This window comes from Aristolochia californica, unplaced genomic scaffold, assembly GCF_029961685.1.
Source record: "Aristolochia californica isolate CCGP_79_NKW_82.1479 unplaced genomic scaffold, dmAriCali1.0.hap1 SCAF_9, whole genome shotgun sequence".
NCBI lineage: Eukaryota > Viridiplantae > Streptophyta > Magnoliopsida > Piperales > Aristolochiaceae > Aristolochia > Aristolochia californica.
The window spans coordinates 30,580,129-30,601,137 of NW_027182290.1; the positions used below are offsets into that span (position 1 = coordinate 30,580,129).

Genomic DNA, 21,009 nt, shown 5'->3' on the forward strand with positions numbered 1-21,009 from the left:
CAGATATGTCGAGTAGTTTCTGAGTCGACAATCCAGAAATGAGGTGAAGAAATTAGAGAATTTAAGGATACAAAAAAATAAATACCTACCAAGCAGTTGGATGTAGAGGATTCCAGAGCAGTGGTGACATTTGCTGAGTTACTCAGGTGGGTAGAAAGCATTGACATGAGTTGCTGATATTGAGTTGAGTCCAGATTCTGAACAAAACTTCCAATAGTAGGAGAACCTTGGTTATCAGCAGCAGCATGAGAATTGTGCTTGGTTTTGGATGTAGAACTATTTGGATAGCCATGGAGCTTGTAGCAACGAGCAATAGTATGACCTATATTCTTGCAATGAGTACAATATCGGTCCTTGGTCTGATTCCGAGGAGCACTGTAATCCTGATTTCAGGAAGCATTGTAGTGTGGAGGCCGTGGAGTACTGTAAGGTGAATGAAATTTCTGAGAGGTTTATGAGCTAGGTTTAGTAACTTCTGTCTTCCCAGATTTAACGGCAAATGCCATCGTGTCAGTGGGGGGGTTCGAGCTAGAGGCATGAGTAGTCCTCATTCGTTGTTCCTCTTGGATAACAGAGAAAAAACACGATTAATGGGGGGCATCGGATCCATAAGGAGCAACTGATCACGAATTTGGGAGAAATAATCATCAAGGCCCATTAAGAAGGACATGATATACTCCATATGGTGGTAATCCGTAAGAATTTTAACGCCACCACAAGAGCATTTCCCACAAGAGCAGTGAGGACAGTAATTGCTCAGTTCTTCCCAAATGGTTTTCAGCTTAGTGAAATAAGTGCTAACGGAATCCTTGTCTTGACGCAAGTTCATCAATTCCCGTTTAAGCAGAAAAATGCGAGGGTCATTTTGTTGTTGAAAACGATCCCGAAGGTCAAGCCAAATTTCTCGGGCAGAAGCAGTAAAAATAACACTAACAAAAAATTCTTTGGAAATCGAGTTTAAGATCCAAGAGATGACCATATTATTATTCTGGGTCCAGGAGTTGAGCAAAATGGGATCAACACTTTGGGGTTCTGGGATGGAACCATCGACGAAACCCACTTTGTTCTTCATGGATAGGGCAATGAGCTTCGCACGACTCCAACTAATGTAATTTTCACCGGTAAACAGCTGCGAGACAAGAACTTGCCCGGGACTGTCCGAATGGTGAATATAATAGGGGTTTGATGGTTCTTAAAAAACGGAACGAATCGAACTGGTACGAAGACCAGAATTGGAAGCACCCGTCGAGGAATAAGTCTTCATTGGAACACTGACCGAATCTGACTGTCTGACTGTCAATGCAGCGCCAAAAAAAAAATTTCTCTACCAAATCCTCCACCACAACTTCTCCAAAAAAAATCAATTCCTTTGACACAACGTCAGAATCCAACAGTGAGCTAGAAAAAATAATTCGAGCGGGAATAATCCAGAGAAGGAACCAAAATATGCATTGTCCTCGATACTTCAACGTGAACACCCAAATAAAAAATCGGAACCTCTCGGCCAGCCAGAAATCCAACCAATCACACGAACAGAGCCAACCTCTCGGCCAATAATAAAACAGAGATCTGATATCTCGTCAAAGAAAACGCCCAAAATCCAGAGAGCGAACGCAGACAACATAGCCAGCCTCTCGGCAACAGAATCCAAACGAAAAATAAAAGAGGGGCAAAATCTAACCTCTTTGCCGAAAATAACCAACGGAGCGAGGAACCTAACCTCTGCAGAACACCGAAAATGTCAGAAATAGCCTCCCGACAGCTTGAATCGTGGAGCCCTTTCCGAACAGAGATGAAAAAGGGGACGAAAACCCCTCTGTCGAAAAAAAATGACTGGCCGGTGAGCGTCGTCGGGAAGAATCGCCGAAAATAGACGAGAGAGACGAAGGTATGTCATCATCCGAAAAAAAAATCAGAGATGGCGGATCATCCGTTCTGATACCATGTTGAAACCATTGCGCTAAAAAGCTCGAACCTTTTAGGAAAGCAACCCCACGGATCTTATACAAAGACTGGCCCGGTCGATACAAACACAAATTCCAACAAACTTCAATCAAAATTCGAGAGTTGCTGAAGGGGAGAAGAGAGGAAAAAAAAAGTTTTCTCACTCTTATTCATTCTACTTCTGTTCTCTTAGAATAAAATAAAATTTTCAAGGATGAGGATAAGATCTCTTGTTTTCTATTGTAATATGGGTATTTAAGATTTTTTTTCGAGTGGTGAAAATTTTATTCAAGAGTAAAGCTTACAAGAAAAAAAATGTTAGGAAGGGGTTGTTGAAACCATTGAGCTAAAAGGCTCGAGCCTGTTAGGAAAGCAACCCCATGGATCTTATACAAGGACTGGCCCGGTCCATACAAACACAAATTCCAATAGGGGCCTTACAAGGATGATTGGACGGGCACCCTTCTTTAGCTAAAGATTCAACAACACTATTAGCTGATCTTGGTATATTACTCGAAGAAAACTTAATTCCGACAACTATGACCATAGTTTCATGAAAGACAGGCCAATGCTTCTAAGGGGAGGACTGGCCCTTGAACACCAACAATGACACTGGCAAACTCTCCTTCAATTCATAGAGGTTCACCGATGGACTTCTTGTAAAAGATGAGTCCTTGCCGAATACTGTGTAGCTCAGCCATACTAAGTCAACAGTACCTATGGGTTCTGAGAATGTGGCAACAGAGATTCCTTCGTGATTTTTGAAGGCCTGTCCAATACCAGCTGGTTTGGGTTCCCATAGGCTCTCCCATCGAAATTCAGCTGATGACATCTATTGGAGAGGAGATCCATTCTTCATTTGCTTGGCGCTAGGGGGTGAGGCCATTTGGGCAATTGAAAATGGAGAATGGACCTCCCCTCCTAGAGATGTCATCGGCTGGACTCTAATTGTTTCTGATGATACCCCCGTTTAGAGATCTGAAAGTTTTTGAGTGCTAATGCATGCGAGAATTCCGCTGGAAGTGGTTTCGATTACTCTGCCTTTGTTGCTTCGCCTATTCTCAGAGCTCCTCTGGTTTCTTTCAATCTCGATTAACCAAGGAATGAGTGCAATGCACACCCCAAGCAGGCATCGGGAAGCGCTTAACACCCAATGACAGATAAAGGAAACAGAAGAAATACTCTTAGGCTTGCACTACGCTCATGCTTGCTGCCTTGTTGGTTATTCAATCACCAAGGCAGACCCGGTGGAGCATCTCTCTTCCTAGCTCCATCTGGGTCTGTACCAGATTCCAATGCTTCAAGCAGTGAAAGGCCAGGGTAAAGCCATTCATCTCCCATCATCTCTACCCTTATCCACCAGCAAGAAACCCCAAATATATGTTCTTGTTAACCGGGTGTCTTGATTTCATTAAGCCCGGTTTCGCAACCCATTCAGACCCGATTGGCGCTCGACTCAACCCAACGGTGTGACCTCGACCCGGATGAAATAGTCGGGACTCTCTGTTCGGAACTCACTATTCAAACATTCAAAATTTAGGGGTTTACGGAAACAGGGTTTCTGGGGGAGAAATTGAAATATGATTTGTAAATCGCTTGGAGCCGCAAAGCTCTCTTTTCGATTTAGTGGAATCGCTCTTCATCTCTTTCCCGTGGATGTAGGCTATTGCCGAACCACGTAAGATATGTGTCTCTCTTGTTTGTGATTGATTTAGTTTTTTGCATATTTCCATTATCTCTTTTAGATATATATTTCGTAGTTTGATTAAACCTCGGAATCGTGCTCGGATTTTAGTCAGTGCTCTAACAAACTGATATCAGAGTTGCGTTTCCAGCAACAGCGCCGGACTGCTCTGAACGGGAAGAGATTTCTCTGTCTCGAGAGAGCGACAGAGCTACCCTTTTCCGGCAACAACGCCGGAGTTCAACTCCTTTCTCTCTGCTTCCTCTGTTCTGAACAGGAAGAGATCTCTCTATCCCGAGAAAGAAGCTCGTTTTTTTCATGAGTCCTGAGGGAGCACTGTTCCACTGCTGGTTTCTGTAAGCGCCGAGAGATGACTCTGTTTTCTGAGAGCCCCAAGGGAGAGAGGGCTTAATCAACCGACCCAGGGAACGAAATTTGTTTTTTCCCTTTTGCGCTTGAGGTTATTTTGGTCAAATGGTTGTGAAGTATACAGTAGAGAAGTTCAATGGGTAGATGAGTTTCAGTCTATGGTGCATGAAAATGCGTGCCCTATTGGTATAAAAGGGTTTCTACAAAGCGTTGAATGGGAAGGAGAAGCTTCCAGCAACGATGTTAGAAGAAGACAAGGAGGAAATTGACATCAAAGCACTGAGTTCAATTCAGTTGTGCATGATGGATGAGGTTTTGTGAGAGGTTGCGGATGAAATTACCACAGTTTGTTTGTGGCTCGAGTTGGAGAGTATTTATATGACTACATCTCTCATGAACAGGTTGTACATGAAACAACTCCTCTATACTCTGCGGATGAAAGAAGGTACATCTATTAAAAAACATCTTAATGAATTTAATAAGATTGTTATGGATTTGAAGAATATAGATGTTACCATTGAAGATGAAGACACTAATTGTACTGTGCTCTTTACCCTTTTCTTTTGATCATTTCGTTACGACTATGCTCCATGGGAACAATACCATCTCTATGGAGGATGCTAAGGCATCCTTATACTCTGAGTTGAGGAAGAAGGTGTCTACCAGTGGGAGAGAGGAACAAGCAGATGGTTTGTTTGTTAGAGGGAGAACGAAGGGAAATGATTTATCGAATTCTAAAGGTAGTGGCCGTTCTAGGTCACAATCAAAAAGGAAAAAGGGCAAGTGCAATTATTGTCGTCAACAGGGTCACTTTGTACAAAACTGTCCAAAACTCAAAGAGACGGAGAAAAAAGAAGGAAAGAAAGATGTTGTTGGGGTTGCTAAAGATGATTATGATGATTCAGAATATGTTCTCTCAGTTGATGTTTGTGCTGCACACTCACAAGATGAGTAGATACTTGATTCGGGTTGCTCCTACCACATGTGTCCTACCAAGGATTACTTCGCGACATATCAGTCGACAAATGGTGGTACAGTTTTGATGGGGAATAACATGCCTTGTAAAACTGTCGGGATTGGAACGGTTCAAATCAAGATACATGACGCTATAGTGAGGACTTTGTTAGAAGTTCGGCATGTACTAGATGTGAAGAAAAATCTAATTTCTCTGGGTTCTCTTGATTCCCTTGGTTGCAGATATACTGCTGAAGGTGGAGTCATTAAGGTCTGTAAAGGTGCGTTGGTTGTGATGAAAGGAAAAAAAGTTGGTAACCTTTATGTGCTTTAGAGCAGTACAATTATAGGTGCTGCAACAGTTTCCTCATCTGCAGATTCAGATTCAGACAAGACTCGAAACAGTTTCCTCATCTGCAGATTCAGATTCAGACAAGACTCGAATGTGGCATATGTGAGAGGGGTATGACAGTTTTGAGCAAACAAGGTTTGCTCGGTGGTCAAAAAACAGGGAATTTAGGCTTCTGTGAACATTGTGTTTTTGGGAAACAGAAATGTCTTAAATTCAGTACGGCCATCCACAAAACCAAGGGTACAGTGGATTATATTCATTCTGACTTGTGGGGTCCCTCTCGTGTTCCTTCAAAAGGTGGTACTCGGTACTTCATTTGTTTCATTGATGACTACTCTAAGAAGGTTTGGATTTATCCATTGAAAACAAAGGATGGAGCGTTTCTTATTTTCAAGCAATTTAAGGCCATGATTGAGAACCAAACTAGAAAGAAGATCAAGCATCTGGGGACTGATAATGGTTTGGAGTTCTGTTCAGGGGAGTTTAATGATTTATATAAGAATATGGGAATTGTTCAGCATCGCTCAGTGAGGAAGACTCCTCAGCAAAATTGTGTCGTCGAACGCATGAACAGGACACTCTTATAGAGGACTAGGTGTATGCTCTCTAATGCGAGTTTGGGAAAGGAATTTTGGGCTGAGGCAGTTTCCACAGCATGTTACTTGGTGAATCGGTCTCCATCGACTGCTATTGAGTGTAAGACTCTTGTTGAGTTATGGTCTGGTACTCCTGCTAATTATTCTAGTTTAAAAATTTTTGGTTGTCCAACTTATGCTCATGTTAATGAGGGAAAATTAGAACCTCGTGCTAAGAAATGTATATTTATGAGTTATACATCTAGGGTGAAAGTGTACTGGTCCTAAGTCACCCAAGTTTCTTATTAGTAGAGATGTTACTTTTGATGAAACTTATATGTTTCACCCAAACCCGAGAAAGGAGTCTGATGATGCAGTTAGAAATCATGATATCAGTGAACAGGTAGAGCTAGAGTGTGACACTTCTAGGAGAAACATAGAAAACACTCCAGTTCAGTCTATTGAGGAAAAGGTGCAAGATTCTAGTGAGGTAGAAGATGCATCACAAGAGCAACAGTACAGTTTGGCTCAAGATCGAGTGAGGAGGCAGATTAGGCCACCTCAAAAATACGGCTATGCAGATATGGTTGCTTATGCATTGACTGTGGCAGAGACCGTTCAGTTTCAAGAGCCTTCTAACTACCGTGAAGCTGTCACGGGTAGTGATTCTGCAAAGTGGACTATGGCTATGAATGAGGAGATGGAATCTCTCCAAAAGAACCAAACTTGGGAGCTTGTGAAACCACCAAAGGGCAAGAAGATTGTTGGATGCAAATGGGTCTTCAAGAGAAAGGAAGGAACTCCAGATGATGAAGATGCTAGATACAAGACACGTTTAGTGGCAAAGGGCTATAGTCAGAGAGAGGGTGTAGACTTCAATGAAGTATTCTCACCTGTTGTGAAACATAGCTCAATTCGCATGTTGCTTGCTATCGTTGCTATGTTTGACTTAGAACTAGAACAGCTTGACATCAAGATAGCTTTTCTACATGGTGAGCTTAAAGAGTAGATTTATATGCATCAGCCTGAGGGGTTTTCTATTTTGGGAAAGGAGGACTATGTTTGTTTGCTTCAAAAATCTTTGTATGGGCTGAAACAATCACCTAGACAGTGGTATAAGCAGTTCGGCATATTTATGGTGGACCATGGTTATTCTAGAAGTGAGCATGACAGTTGTGTTTATTTCAAGGAGCTCGCAGACGGTTCATTTGTGTATTTGTTATTGTATGTTGATGACATGCTTATTGCAGCAAAAGACATGTCTGTGGACAACAAGTTAAAGGCTCAACTCCGTGGTGATTTTGAGATGAAAGATTTGAGAGCAACAAATAAAATATTGGGCATGGAGATTCACAGGGATAAAAAGGAAAACAAGTTGTACCTGTCACAAAAATGTTATATTGATAAGGTACTTGAGTGTTTTGGGATGCAGGATTCTAAACTTGTGAGCACTCCACTTGCTGCTCATTTCAGACTTTCAACAGAGTTATCATCGTAGACTGAGGAGGAGGAACACATGTCTCATGTTCCATATGCTAGTGCAGTTGGGAGCCTTATGTATGCCATGGTTTGCACTCATCCAGATATTTCACATGCGGTTAGTGTTGTGAATAGATATATGCACATCCTGGCAAGGGACACTGGTAGGTTGTGAAATAGATATTTCGATATCTGAAGGGTACTACTAGTACTGGTTTGGTATTTGGGAGTTGCAGAGATAATGGTGTTGTTGGCTATGTTGATTCTGATTATGCTGGCGATCATGATAAGAGGAGATCTCTGACAGGTTATGTTTTCACTCTCTCGAGTTGTGCTGTGAGTTGGAAGACAACATTACAGACTACAATTGCCTTATCCACTACAGAGGCCGAGTACATGGTTGTGACTGAGGCAGTGAAAGATGCTATCTGGTTGAGAGGTTTACTTGGTGAGCTTAGTTTGCCACAAGGTGTTACAGTTGTTCACTGTGATAGTTAGAGTGCTATACATTTGACTAAAAATCAGATATATCATGAGAGAACTAAGCACATTGATGTCAGATATCATTTTGTGAGAGATATTGTCTCTCAAGGCCAGATTGAGGTAAAGAAGATTGGTACCGCAGATAATGCAGCAAATATGATAACCAAACCAGTTCCTACACTCAAGTTCAAGCACTGCTTGGACTTGATTGGTGTTCGCAATATCTAAAGAGGATGCCCTAAGGGGCAAGGTGGAGATAACGATAGATAGTTTCATTTCTCAAAGAGGATTAATTGAATTCAAGCCAAGGTGGAGATTTGTTAACCGGGTGTCTTGATTTCATTAAGCCCGGTTTCGCAACCCATTCAGACCCGACGATTCATCCCTGACCCTGATGAAATAGTCAAGACTCTCTGTTAGGAACTCATTGTTCGGAACATTCAAAATTTAGGAGTTTACGAAAATAGGATTTCTGGGGGAGAAATTGAAATACGATTTATAAATCGCTTGGAGCCGCAAAGCTCTCGTTTTTTATTTAGTGGAATCGCTCGTCATCTCTTTCTCGTGGATGTAGGTTGTTGCCGAACCACGTAAGATTTGTGCCTCTTGTTTGTGATTGATTTAGTTTTATACATATTTTCGTTATCTCTTTTAGATATATATTTCGTAGTTTGATTAAACCTCAGAATCGTGCTCGGATTTTATTCTGTGCTCTTGATTCCATCAAGAGGGTTCCCACATACGCAAGCAAAAGAGACACATGAAATAAAGAAGGGAAGGGGGGGCTATAAAAAACAAGATAATGAATAACTTGTAATAATATACTTAAATAAAATATAATACTTAAACCCCAAATTAGGTAAAACAAACACAATTACTATACTAATAAGTAATTTAATGTATAATTAAAATATATTAATATATTGATTAATTAAATTATATATTATATTATTTAATGATTGTAGAGTATTGTACATTAATACAGTAATTACGTGAGCCAATTAACTATGCACATAATTAATTATAAAAAATAAAAATAAATTTAAAAATAATAAAAACGAATATAATAAATTAAGTTATTAATTTATTAATAACATAAGATATACTTTAACATAAAAAGGAATGATTAAACAAAAATAATTGATCAAATGCTTTAATACACTATATATTTTTACTTATTATTAATTAATAATATTTTTCTGCTAAATTTTAAAAAATTGGTTTTATTAATTATAAAAATGAGTTCATTAAACCAAAATAATTGATCTAATGCTTAATTTAATAATATTTTAATTACACTATTAAATCACTAATATAATACAGTAATTAAAAAAATATAATCAATATATAAATAAGGAATACAATAATTAAAAAATAAACATAATGAATAAATAAATCACTAATATAATACAACTGTCTGTACTTTCATGGTGCATTATACTCGGTGCTGCTGAGGGAAATCGCCTCATTCTCGTGCTCTTCTAAAGTTGTTCACGGTCATGGGAGCTGCGGGCTGAAAACTCGAGATTCAGTGAGACAGCGGTCGATAGGGAGAAGGGAGAAACGAGAGCGAGAATAGAAGGAGACTGAGAGGGAGAAGAAAATGCGAGAGGAAGAAGGAAACCGAGAGAGAAGAGAGCAGGAGAGAATGGAAAAAACATTTTGGGACAGAGGGACGACGCGTCCCGACGGTTCATCCGAATGAATAAAAAAAACTAAGGATTCCTGATTCCGAAAATTATACCTTGGGCATCATCTTCGAATTCATTTGGTTTATCAACATAAACCGGGCATGGTGGATGAAAATACAGGTGAACTACATCTTCTAATTCATGTTGACTAACCCCCCTAAGAGTTCCAAGCAGAAAAGAAAGACATCCAATATTCCCTGAGTAAAAGAAAACTACAACCTAAATCCGCCATTAAAGAGGGTCCAGAACTTCTGACATAAACTGCTAGTGACGAGGAAAAAAACTGAAAGATGGATAAAAATCACAGCATAAAACTTAAACAAAGACTTGCAAGATGAAAAGAGTTATGACTATACACCTTCCCACTCAGGTTTGGAGGAGCTACTCTTGCACCACCTGCATGGCTAACCACAATAAATTACTCGAAAGAACTTTTAAGAAGACTTAGACTTAATGGACTTAAACAAGTAAAAAGAAAAATGGGACATATGTTACCAGTCTTGAATAATAATGAAGCCAAGAAAATAACTCCAAGTAGGCTCCCAAAACCAAAGTTATTACTGTCGCCAAAATAACTTTTTGCATGGTTGATGCCGATAACTGTTAATGTGAAGGCTTGGCTGTTGAAAGACTATCATGTGCGTGAAAGTGCTACTAATTTCATGTTAAAAGAGGGATAAGTTGAGTGACAATGATGGTGTTCTTCAGGAATGGGAATATGTCATCTGCAAGAGTTGTTTCTTGAGCAAAGCTACTTTTTAAATTTCTATTTCTTGTTGTTGAGAAGGGAATTGAAGGGTTTCATGCAAAATTATTATTATTATTTTATGATTTTTCTCCCGAATCACATTCTCTGCTGACTGCTCTGGATGCAGACTCTGAATTATCTCAAAAATTGCATGTGTCTGTTCCTGCATTCGTTTCGCAGCCGCAGCATCTCAAACTGCTAGTTATAGACATGTCCAGATGCTATCGGGAGTCACCGCTCTACTCTCAACCTCAAAATGTCACACTGCATTACGTGGACGTGGGGATTAGGACAAAGCCAAAACCCTCTCAATTTCATCAGATAAGCCACGAACTTATAATGATAAATATGCTTTCTATGAATTTTTTTGTTCGAAATATAATTTTTTATTAAAAACCAATAGGTCCGAAGACTAGGGAGCTGCAGGCTGCAGGATCCCATTCTTCGAAGAGGAGAGGCAAACAGTTCGATACAGAGTTTCATTGAGATCGCTGATAAAACAAACTAGAACTGGGCATAAGAAGATGGAAAACCTTGAGTCTTTTTTTTTTTTAATATTAAATAGTAGCAGAGCGGGAGTAATCTTGAATCTGGCCTCAAACTTCAAGCTACTTTCACAAATTGTTGTCATCGTGAATTAAATTTTTTGGTGTACCCAACCCGAACCATCACAAGTAACTCTGTAATAGGCTAATCTACCCCATTCGTACAGCATTGATTAAAATGCCCTTACGAACTACGACTGCGAACACAGAAATGCCAGAACAATCATTTCTCCGCTTCGACAATGGTTCGCACTTGTTACCCCACTAAAAAAGGGAAACGAAAAAGAATCTGCTGAGATTCTACTTGATATGTTTTCGGCGTTAGTCACATCCTCTTTCTGCTCTCTCTCGCCCACTCCACCAATGTCCACGGGTTTAACAGATAGGCGGCGGAGCATGTCCATACCTCCTCCTATAACCAGTTTCTCTGAGGATGTTCTCTGCTAGTGGGCGGCTCGGAGTAATACTGGTATCTCTTTACCACTCACCGGTATTCCTTTTTTTTTTTTGTAGGTTTTAGTGGTCTACTTTGTGGATTAGACATTGGTGGACGCGTTGCGCTTCTAATTTCTGGAATCGAATCCGAATTGATCCGTCCCCCGGTAACTGAACTTGTTTACCGGGACCCGAGAAGAATTCTTCAAGTCCCATAAAGAATGTAGGCCAAACGGAGCCCGAAGAAATCCAGTCCAGACGAGACACCCAGCTCGGTTTGGGAGAAATGAGCAATTAGTAGGTTCAATGAATTGGCCGCGTTTGGTTGCTCCGGATAAGGTGTCTCAGTCTGCACTGATATAAGTGCCAAGTCAAACTTCTTCCGAATTGAAATCTTTTTGTAAACGTCCTCTTTGAAATGAGTGAAACCTCAGCGTCTAAACCAACGTTCAACTAACCCACAATATAATACTGGTGATTTATCATTTCATCCCCTAAAAATTAACGAAGCAACGCGACTAAGAGTGTTTAAAGAAACTGGTTATTCATCTAAGCGATAAAATACCCGAGCAGAATGATTCAAAGGGAAAGCGTAAGGGATGCGCGGGGGAGCTTCCGTTTTTAGCATAACGCGTGAAAAGAACAAGAATTCCTCGGTCAATGAGGGTAAATTGCATACCAGAAGTCTCCGCTTAGGTGACTCACTTAACGCTAACGAGAAAGACTTTAAAGCCAGGTTTTAAGATTAAGAAAAAGAACCGAAAGGTAGACTATGATATGATGTACAGAGAACCGAAGAATCATGCAACAAGTGTACTCCCTAAAGAGGCCTTCAATTAAAAAAGGGAATCCTGGTTTCATTATGCCAGCAAAGAATAGTCTTAGATATAAAACGAAGTAAAATAAAGACTTGGAATCTCTTTTTGTCTCTCAAATCTACTGTGGGTCATCCATTGGGTTAAGACTCGTTTCCTTACGGAAACCAGTGAAAGCAGGACTGATGAAATGCTGAAGTACCTTTCTGTTGTTGTCAAGCCTTCAAATAAGCTACGTGAGTGTCGAACATTAATCCGTTCGATTGATAAACACTACCCACATCACATGAAGGAGAGAGAGAGAGAGAGAGAGAGAGAGAGAGAAGAAGAACCTCCTTCTTTCTTCGTTTCTTTGCTTCATCGTTAGAGGAAAGTCATGATACGAATATAACCATGTAGGACATGTCTCTGCTTCTGGAAGTCGAACTACAATTATTTCCATAGAGATCAGATGAAATATGTCTGCCCTTTTAGTGGAAGTAAACACATTTTTCTCCCCCCTCTTTGCGCTCCGTCTTTTCTTTTCTTTTCACCATGAGAATGATTCTAGCGCCAGTGGAGCACCATACAATGAATGTACTACTGCTACCTCCCACTCTCTTCTGTAGCTCGATGCCACCTTTCCCCAAAGGGACCCGCCTCTCGATCGTGGGAGATTAGATAGACACGAAAGCCGGAGTGAACTTTCGAGTGGGGTTTTCACGGGACATTCATCGAACACTTTCGGAGTCGAGGCAGGACGAGGGCTTTGGCTTTCTGCGTGGGTGCGCTTTTGGATGGTGGCAATCGGTAATGATGGCAATAATCTCATACGCCGACTCGGCCTCTGAAGCCCGGGGCGAGTGTGGTGGCCGGTGGCGGCACTTGCGCTTATTTGTGCCCACAGGAGGGCCCACCAGCATGACGCATGGTGCTCGGTGCTACTCATCTAAAAAGCGCTATGTCTCCCGCACGTGGCCGCCCGGGGTCGGTGAATTCCTCGAGGGAAGCTGGACAAGGTCTCATTGACTGGAAGGTTAGGTGTGAGGTAAACCAACGCCTGACCCGCTGCAGCGAGTCGCCGACAGCCGCGACAAAAGATCGGGAACGAGGAAACAAGACTTGGTTTTGTTTGGGATTTGGGAAAGGCGTATATACAGCTAACAAAACAAGCAACCGTATAATTCCCATGCTACCCCTCCAATCCTTATCCTATTTACACATTCCCTCCCCTGTGGATCCTGAACACCTTCTTTAATAGAGCAGTGCCGTATAACGTGCTTTTTATCCATTTTAGTCCCTCTTGCTGGAAATGGACTCGAGACTTTGAGATTCAAATCACAACGTAACCTCGGATGATCAAACAAATGTCCTCAACGGACAAATGCCTATTTCTGTTACTGTGATTCGGGTTTCCACTCGTAACATACCGTCACGCGGATTATAAACGGTATTCCCCTTGACGTATTGACGTAACAAATCTCAGGTGTGGCGATTAGATGACTAAAGGAAGGAAACGAAGAAACATAGAATGGGTGACGAAGACGAAAGGCCGCGTGGCGGTTGGAGAGGGCAATGCGCAGCGGCGGAAGGTTGAAAGCGTAAAGAGACACGCAAAGTGCGACAGTTTGTTTGAGTGTAAAGAGACACGAGGGTATTTAAGTAAATGTTGAAGATTTTTGCCGATCTATTGCCGTAGTGAAACTCGGAGAGATTTGATGATCGACGGAAACCAGAGAGGGCAGCAGACAAGATCATGGGATCTGCATGTTTTAATTGCAGAATCCCTGCAGCAATGGATCACGCAGATCTTCTCTTCAGAAAATATTTTCGCCTTTCTTGTTTTTTCTCGTAAAAACACAAACATGTAGCACAAAAATAGTTAAAGAGAGCGTGGGTTTAATTAACTAAGTTAAATTAATAACTTTTTATCTCCGCCGCTGGGGGGAGAGGTTGCTGGAGGTCTGGAGCGATACTACCTTTTAATGAATGTTAACTGTTAACGGCACTGCTTTCACACTTTTGGGTTTGTTTAAGAAAAATGTCTTTATAATCTGGAGCAGTCTTCCTATGTGTATATAGCGTATATAAATGTTGGAGCACGAAAGAGAGGCTGGGGTAATGTGCTGTCTGTCGTATGGGCACGCTTCCTGAGCGCTTTTCTTCTGTCACCCTTGCGTGAGCAAAGCTCCAATTCCGTTTCTGGTTTAGTTTTGAGTGAAGGAATCTCTCTTGTTTTGCTGCTTTCGCTCCCTCCTTTAATCAGTAAAAGAGCTCGAGGGGAGAGGAGGACAGAGTCGACAGACATCCAACAAAACAGAGTGGGAGAAAACGTTACTGCCTTGCTCCTCTGTCTATACGGGTTTTCTTTCTGAAATTCGGATATTTCTGGGACTTTTCTTATCTGGGTTCTCATTTTTGGGATTTGGGTGGGAGGTGTTTAAAGAGTTTTAGCAGGTGGTAGTGGGTGCTAGCTGCTTCTTTTGTTTTTTCTTCCCGTCTTCCTGGTTCGAAGGGTTTTCTTTAGCTAGGAAGTTGGATTCTGCTTCAGTCAGAGCTTCTTTGATCCCACTCGGAGTATACGTTACCTTGATGTGAGGGATCTGATGGGTCGAGAAGAGTTTTAGAGCTGTGTTTCCATTATTTGGGCTAACAATTGTGTATTTGTGTGGTATTAGGAGGTGAATCACACGGTCTTCTGCCTGTGCACGATTTATCTGATCTTTGATCCTTTCCTCCTCGAATTCGAACTTCTTTCGACTTTAAGTTGATGTTCTCTACGTTTTCCGACTTCCATCGTACCCTTGAGCTTTAACTGTTGATTATTTCCTTGGCGATTATTTATTTTCGTTCCTGCTGTTTCGGAGAAGAATGGGTGTTAGTTCAAACAGAGATGGATCTTGTAAACACTTTCTTGATCTTGTGCCTAATGGAAGAGAATGGATGGTGAGAGAGAAAGAAACTTTCGGAGTTCCTGAAGACAGAAAATTAGAGCTTAGGCTTGCGCCTCCTGGAGATTGGGCTCCAAATGAAAACGCTAGCAACAGAGACAAAGACGACTCCCTTCTATCACTCGGCTGTTTCGCTAATCCTTCCAAGAACAATACAGCTGCTGGTGCGAAGAGAGGCTTTGTAGATACCGAGGGTGGACATAGTAGTGGAAATCAAAACCAGAAGCTTTCTTCCGGTGTTTCTTTTACTTGTTCTTGGTCGTCTTCTTCACCATCCCATTCAACTATTCAAAAAGCTCATCAGCATAACTCAGCGTTTTTGCCGTTCCAAACTGGTCCCAAATTGCCAGCTTTGGGACAGGAAGCCTTACAAGCAAATGGCGCGAAGGCGGAGTTACTGAATCATGAGAAAAAAGCATATTCTACGGCCTCGCCTTCAAGTGCTAGCAATCCTTCTCAGACGAGGTACACTTCGTACTCATCTCTCTGTATTTTCTTCTTTTTTGCTTCGTTTCTCTTTCAGCTAGTTTAGCTCGTCTGCCTCTACTCGATTCTGCCTCTAGTGGCGACCTTTAACTTTGATTCTTTGTTATTTCTTGTTTCATTCGCCACTCTGGTCAAATACAGAGTTTTAATCCTTCTCTGGTTAAACTGGTTACAATTGGTCACATTTAGAGTCATTGAGGTACGGTTTGTTTGTTTGTTTTATGGAGAAAAAAAAAGGGATTTTTTCGTTGCAGCTTTCTCTTTTCATGTCATCAACGACTTAAAATAGCTAACTTTTGTGGAAGGAGTTGCAACTGTATATCTTTCACATGTATGCATGAGCTTCAACTCCTTTTTGGTTGAGTTTGTCTGATTGTAGTCTGTTTTGGGCATGAGTTGGAAGCTTTTTGCTTAAAGTTTTTAAAAGCAAATATTTGTTAATGGAGGATATATTATGTGCTGATTTTTACTGGTGTTATTGGCGGCAGGTTTTATTCCAATTTTGATATTTCTCTGCTTTTTTTTCACTCGTGTTTTTTTACTTGTTTTGAAATGGAATGCCATTTTATAGTGATAAATTCATGCTGATTTGTCACATATCTTTGTCAATCCTTGGTGTTTGGAATCAGAGGTACATCTGGTCCTGTGGTTGGTTGGCCTCCAATTCGCTCCTTCCGTAAGAATATTGCAAGCAGCTCTTCTAAACCTGCTCTAGAATCACAAAATGGAGCAGCTAAGGCTGTTGAGAAGCTACCTGAACAACCAGTCAGAAAGGGACTGTTTGTAAAGATTAACATGGATGGAGTTCCTATCGGCAGAAAAGTGGATCTCAAAGCGTATGACAGCTATGAAAAACTCTCATGTGCTGTAGATGAACTCTTCAGAGGCCTTCTTGCAGGTTATTGACGAACATCCAAATTTTGTTTTAGGCATGGTCTTCTTTAATATTAAATTAGATCGACTCTTTTGTTTTATTTTCTTTTTTCAGCTTACAAGTATAGATAGGAAGAGTGGGTTTTCTTAATTTCATTTATCATTCATTTCAGCTCAAGAGGACTCATCTATTGCTAGAAGTCGGAAAGATACCGAAGAAAGGGTGGCCATCTCAGGTCTATTAGATGGGACTGGGGAGTACACTTTGGTTTATGAAGATAACGAAGGGGACAGAATGTTGGTTGGGGATGTTCCTTGGGTGTAAGCATCTTTTATCTCTTAATTTTGTCATTTATTATCACAATCTTGGCTTGTTCTTTATGTCTTCTGCGAAATTCTTTCCTGTTCTCCCGGAGATTCTTTTACCAGTGAGAATTACTGCCTGATGAGGAGCAAAAACTTCAGTTTATGAAAACATTCATTTTCTATTTACTATGGGATAGAGGAGGCTGTTTTAAAATACCTTGTGTGTTCTATAATACTAGTTTATCTCTGATTCCAGACAATATGGTCTGGATCTCTAGATGAGAAAGGACACAGTAGATATATAGTATGTAAAAATTCTCTGGATATGATCGTTCCTTGCCAATTATATATAAGACTGTTTGAGTAAACAAACACAAGTGCCCTCTTGGCTGACTGCTAGCTATGCTTTAGCTGCTTTTTTCCTCCAAATAACTTGCTGTGGGTTATTTATATGGGTTCAGATGCACTGGCAATGCTATTATGACAAAGGCTATTGGAGATGATCCTTATTCTATTTCTGTGCCTCCCCTTTTGGTCTCCTTTGGAACTGCTGTTATGCCTATGGACAGTTAATTTAAGCTTTATTAGCATATGAAATTAATATGTGAAAACCCAACCATATATCGCAACTAGATTAAATCAGACTTCCCATTCTCAAGAAAAAAAAAAAAGACTTCCCTTTTTATGGTGTTATTTACAGTTGCAAATGCATTAACTTACCCCCTGCTGTGCGTCTTTTTTTATTCTGATTCTTTAAATGGTTATGCAGAATGTTTGTGAGCACTGTGAAACGATTACGCGTGTTAAAGAGTTCTGAGCTGTCTGCACTCTCCCGTGAGTAACTACTATCTAGTAACTCTCAACTTCTTCATTTCTGTTTAATCTTTGTGCATCATTCTTTTATGGCTCCATTCTTGGAGTAGATCAGATGAGCCTGCCTCGTTTGGTAAATGGTGCACCCTGCTCAGCTCCCCTCAAGAGGGGGGATGCCGGACAGTTCACCGTGCACCAGAACATGATGTGGGTCTATTTCTTGCAGATGTTGTAATACTTTGTGTCATCAATTTGCTGGTTTCCTTTTGACTAATCAGTGTTGTTGCCCCTTTTTTATATTTTTTCACACAGTTGGCAGTAGTAAACAGCACAAATTGCAGTCGGCAGGTGTTGTAAGGTGAAGAAAAATGAAGTTCTTCCGCGAGAGTTGGGTTCTTGGAGTTTGACAAATCTTGGGGGTAACTGGTATGTTGTGGTTGTAACCGTAGGGGGGGGGTGTCTGGTTTCCACATTGCTGTTTTGGATGGTTTTTGTTTTTTTCTTTTTCCTTTTTCTTAGGGCCCTGTAGAAAATGAAACCCGTTAAAAAGCCTTCGCTGGTATTTATATCACATCTTGGATTGTGGAAAGCATTTATAAATATTACAATATCCAAGGTGGTTGTGGTGGATATATCACTAATTTTAACAAGTTAAAAAGTCTTTATTCACTCCGTCTCTCTGGCAGTATTCGCATTCTGCTGTCCTCCGCTCCAGGAGTGACGAATCGCAGCTCTTCAAATCTAAAATTACTACGTGTCTGTAAATCGAACATCTACATCCCGGCCATCCTGTTTGATCAAACATGGTTTGACGTTCTCGTCTTCTGTGTACAAACGCTTTAGGTTTTGGGTAAAGATCAGAAGCACTTCATCGGAACGAACCATTTCCGTGAAGGACGTCCTGATATAATTTAGGGCTAGGCGCGAGGTTCACTGAACATTGTCCGCGTGCGTCTTAAAGATAATGGGGTCTCTTCATTCTTCCCATCCGCATCAATATTGTCTGGCTTTGTCGATGGCAATAGGCACCTGCTATCATTGATTGCACGACCCTGAACTTATGAGACGGTAACCCGTGGATGTTTCGTGGATAAGCCCTATTTAATGTTGGTACCCAAGGGGCGTTTCGGATGGGATTAATCCAGAGAACAGTGACTTCATAACGATGGATGTTGAATTTAAGGATTTTAGTGCGCCACTTCTATTCAGTAAATTGGTTACAAGTCAAGCGAAGCAAAATTACAACTTGCAGAGACTTTGATGGAAGACCTTTGGGATGCGGTTCTTCCTTTCTCCGAAGACTGGATGGATATGGGCGCAAGAAGGTGCTCTTCGGAATGCTTGCTGATCCATCCAGGTTAATCCAAGTGCATTATTGGTCACTACAGCCCCTGTGGAAGATTCTTCGTTGGTTGATTTCCTTTTTCCCTGTTTAAAAGATGCTTCTCAAACAAGTGTACCAATGAACTCGAGAAACAAAACCAAGTGTTGTACAATTTTCATAACCAAATGATAGCATTTCAGTTTGGGAATCAGGAATCTTATTCAAAGGGGGGCCATCATATCTTCCTTTTCAATGAAAGACCTTCACTTTGTGAAGTTCCATTGAGAACAAAATCTGCTGCCATTTCGATGCCACTGGCTGTTTTGAGTGTCGGAGCAAATGGAATCTTTCCTTTTTTTCTTTTAGAATAGATTTTGGCTATGTATGTCTTTGTTTCCCTTTATTTATCTCTAAATGTTTCTTTATAGTTTGCTCAGACCAACTGTGGACTAACTATTTCTAAGAGATGAAGATCCACAGATAATTTCCGGAAACATTTAAAGTGTTTGTTTTTTGTTAGTGGGAAAGGCAAATTTACTCAAGCTTCCGTGGACCTTGAATTCTGTGAACCTTTTGTCCTCTTTTATGCTTTGAAATAAGGTGGAGCGGGTCCCGAGAGAGGAAGAAAGCAGAGTAGGTCGACTATGGCTTTCATGGCTTCAGCCCTTTTTATGATCATTCCCCCTAAAAGCTTAGTCAACTTTTGGATCATTAAAGCCACTTCCAGCGCCACTTTGGAGCTAAAAAGCGAGGTAGAACCCACTTACTGTTCGCTTTTAGTATTCAAAGCTAGCTAGCTTTCAATTGCTGGGATAAAGTGAAACGATAATGTAAATGCAATAGCGGGACAGCAGGAGCGTGGGGGAGGAGGAACCATGCTCTGATATCGTCGAGTCTCTGTCAGTATACACCTTTTGGATGGAAAGGTGCCTAACTTTGGGCTGTTGGAGTTTCGGTCCATCACGAAACAAATTTCAGTAGGTTCACGTACCAGAGGGAGCGTGACCCCAGTGCCTCATTCGTCTCCATCGCCCCTAAATCGTTTTCTACAGTCAAGACTTAAAAAATCTTCCCAGAAAATGCTTATCTGCTTGTTCTTGTTAAACGGGTCGTAAACGCCAATGGGTATTAGCATCTGGGGGATTTCCACCGGGGATGGCTCTAGTGGCAGATTATCAAGCTCTATTCCTGTATTTACTTGGTTTTTCTTTTTTTCTGGGGGTTTTAAATGGCGAGGCCAATGGAGGTCTAATCGGTAGCTCTGTGGTGGGTCTATGTCCAGACGGAGACTAGACATACGAACGGCAGACGACGATTCCAATGAAGAAGAGCGAAATGTCGATTGGCACGTCACTCGCTAAAGGAAAAGAGATGAAAGATTGTACAGAACAAAGAGACACAAGACAGCAGCCCTCCATTAAAGGACCTCATGATACTGTGTAAGATGCCACAGTGTAAATATGGAGAAGAAACGTTGCGCAAGTCCCTTCAGACTAGCTCCTTATCAGCAATCGCTTCCCTCGAATAACTTGGACAATTTCTACGGAAAAGTGAATATGAAAAGGAGAAAAAAGGATATTCTGGGGGCTCCCCTAGCGAGATCAGTCAAGCTGGAGAGATCTTCTCGGTTTTCACGGACGAAACATGCAGAAGAGTTCCATGGGAAGCAGGGACAGACTACAGCACCAGTCATTTTCACACCTGAGCAGTGTTCGAGCTCTACAGTGAAATACTGGAGTGGTCCAGGCGAGTGAGGCGTCCTTATCTGTCAAATATGTGGGAGGCACGGGATCTCCCATTGATCGCGCTCACTCGATTCTTTTGTGCAGAGTAAGTTGTCCGAATACGAAGTCCGAGAGCGAAAGTCGAGGGCTCCTCGTTCAGAGTGAACAGTGAGCTTTATGTCTACACTGTTCAAGTGTTATTCAGAATAATAATGCGGGAAGATGAACCATTCTACAAACCAGGGAATTTACCTAAACCCTAACCACTCTCTAGAGGTGGGTGACCGTTGGGTATTCAAAACCCGAGTATCATGCGACTCTACAAAAAACTTTATACTACCTTTGGCAGTCCATTAACATGTGGGCTGGGCGAGTGATCTAGCCCAGGTCTGTGACATGGGCCATGTTTGATCGCTTCTGTTGTTCCGATGCAAATCCATGACGTACAAGTTTTACATCCATTTTGTTGACAAAAAAAA

At 41.2% G+C, this 21,009-nt stretch overlaps 1 protein-coding gene across 1 annotated transcript; it reads left to right on the plus strand.

Moving 5' to 3' along the window:
- Positions 1–14,208: 14,208 nt before the first annotated feature.
- On the plus strand, positions 14,209–18,114 carry LOC137940462 (auxin-responsive protein IAA26-like). The gene is made up of 5 exons (XM_068785539.1): positions 14,209–15,469; positions 16,120–16,388; positions 16,537–16,684; positions 17,439–17,503; positions 17,795–18,114. Exons 1-5 carry the CDS (start codon positions 14,925–14,927, stop codon positions 17,842–17,844), a joined length of 1,077 nt encoding a protein of 358 aa, XP_068641640.1. The 5' UTR covers positions 14,209–14,924; the 3' UTR covers positions 17,845–18,114.
- The last annotated feature ends 2,895 nt before the right edge of the window (positions 18,115–21,009 follow it).

Bases quoted from the DNA above. Each gene is read 5' to 3' on its own strand.
- LOC137940462 (XM_068785539.1), top strand. From the start codon at position 14,925: ATGGGTGTTAGTTCAAACAGAGATGGATCTTGTAAACACTTTCTTGAT. The intron at 16,389-16,536 runs GTTATTGACGAA...CATTCATTTCAG, and splicing joins CTTCAGAGGCCTTCTTGCAG to CTCAAGAGGACTCATCTATT. The intron at 16,685-17,438 runs GTAAGCATCTTT...ATGGTTATGCAG, and splicing joins GTTGGGGATGTTCCTTGGGT to AATGTTTGTGAGCACTGTGA.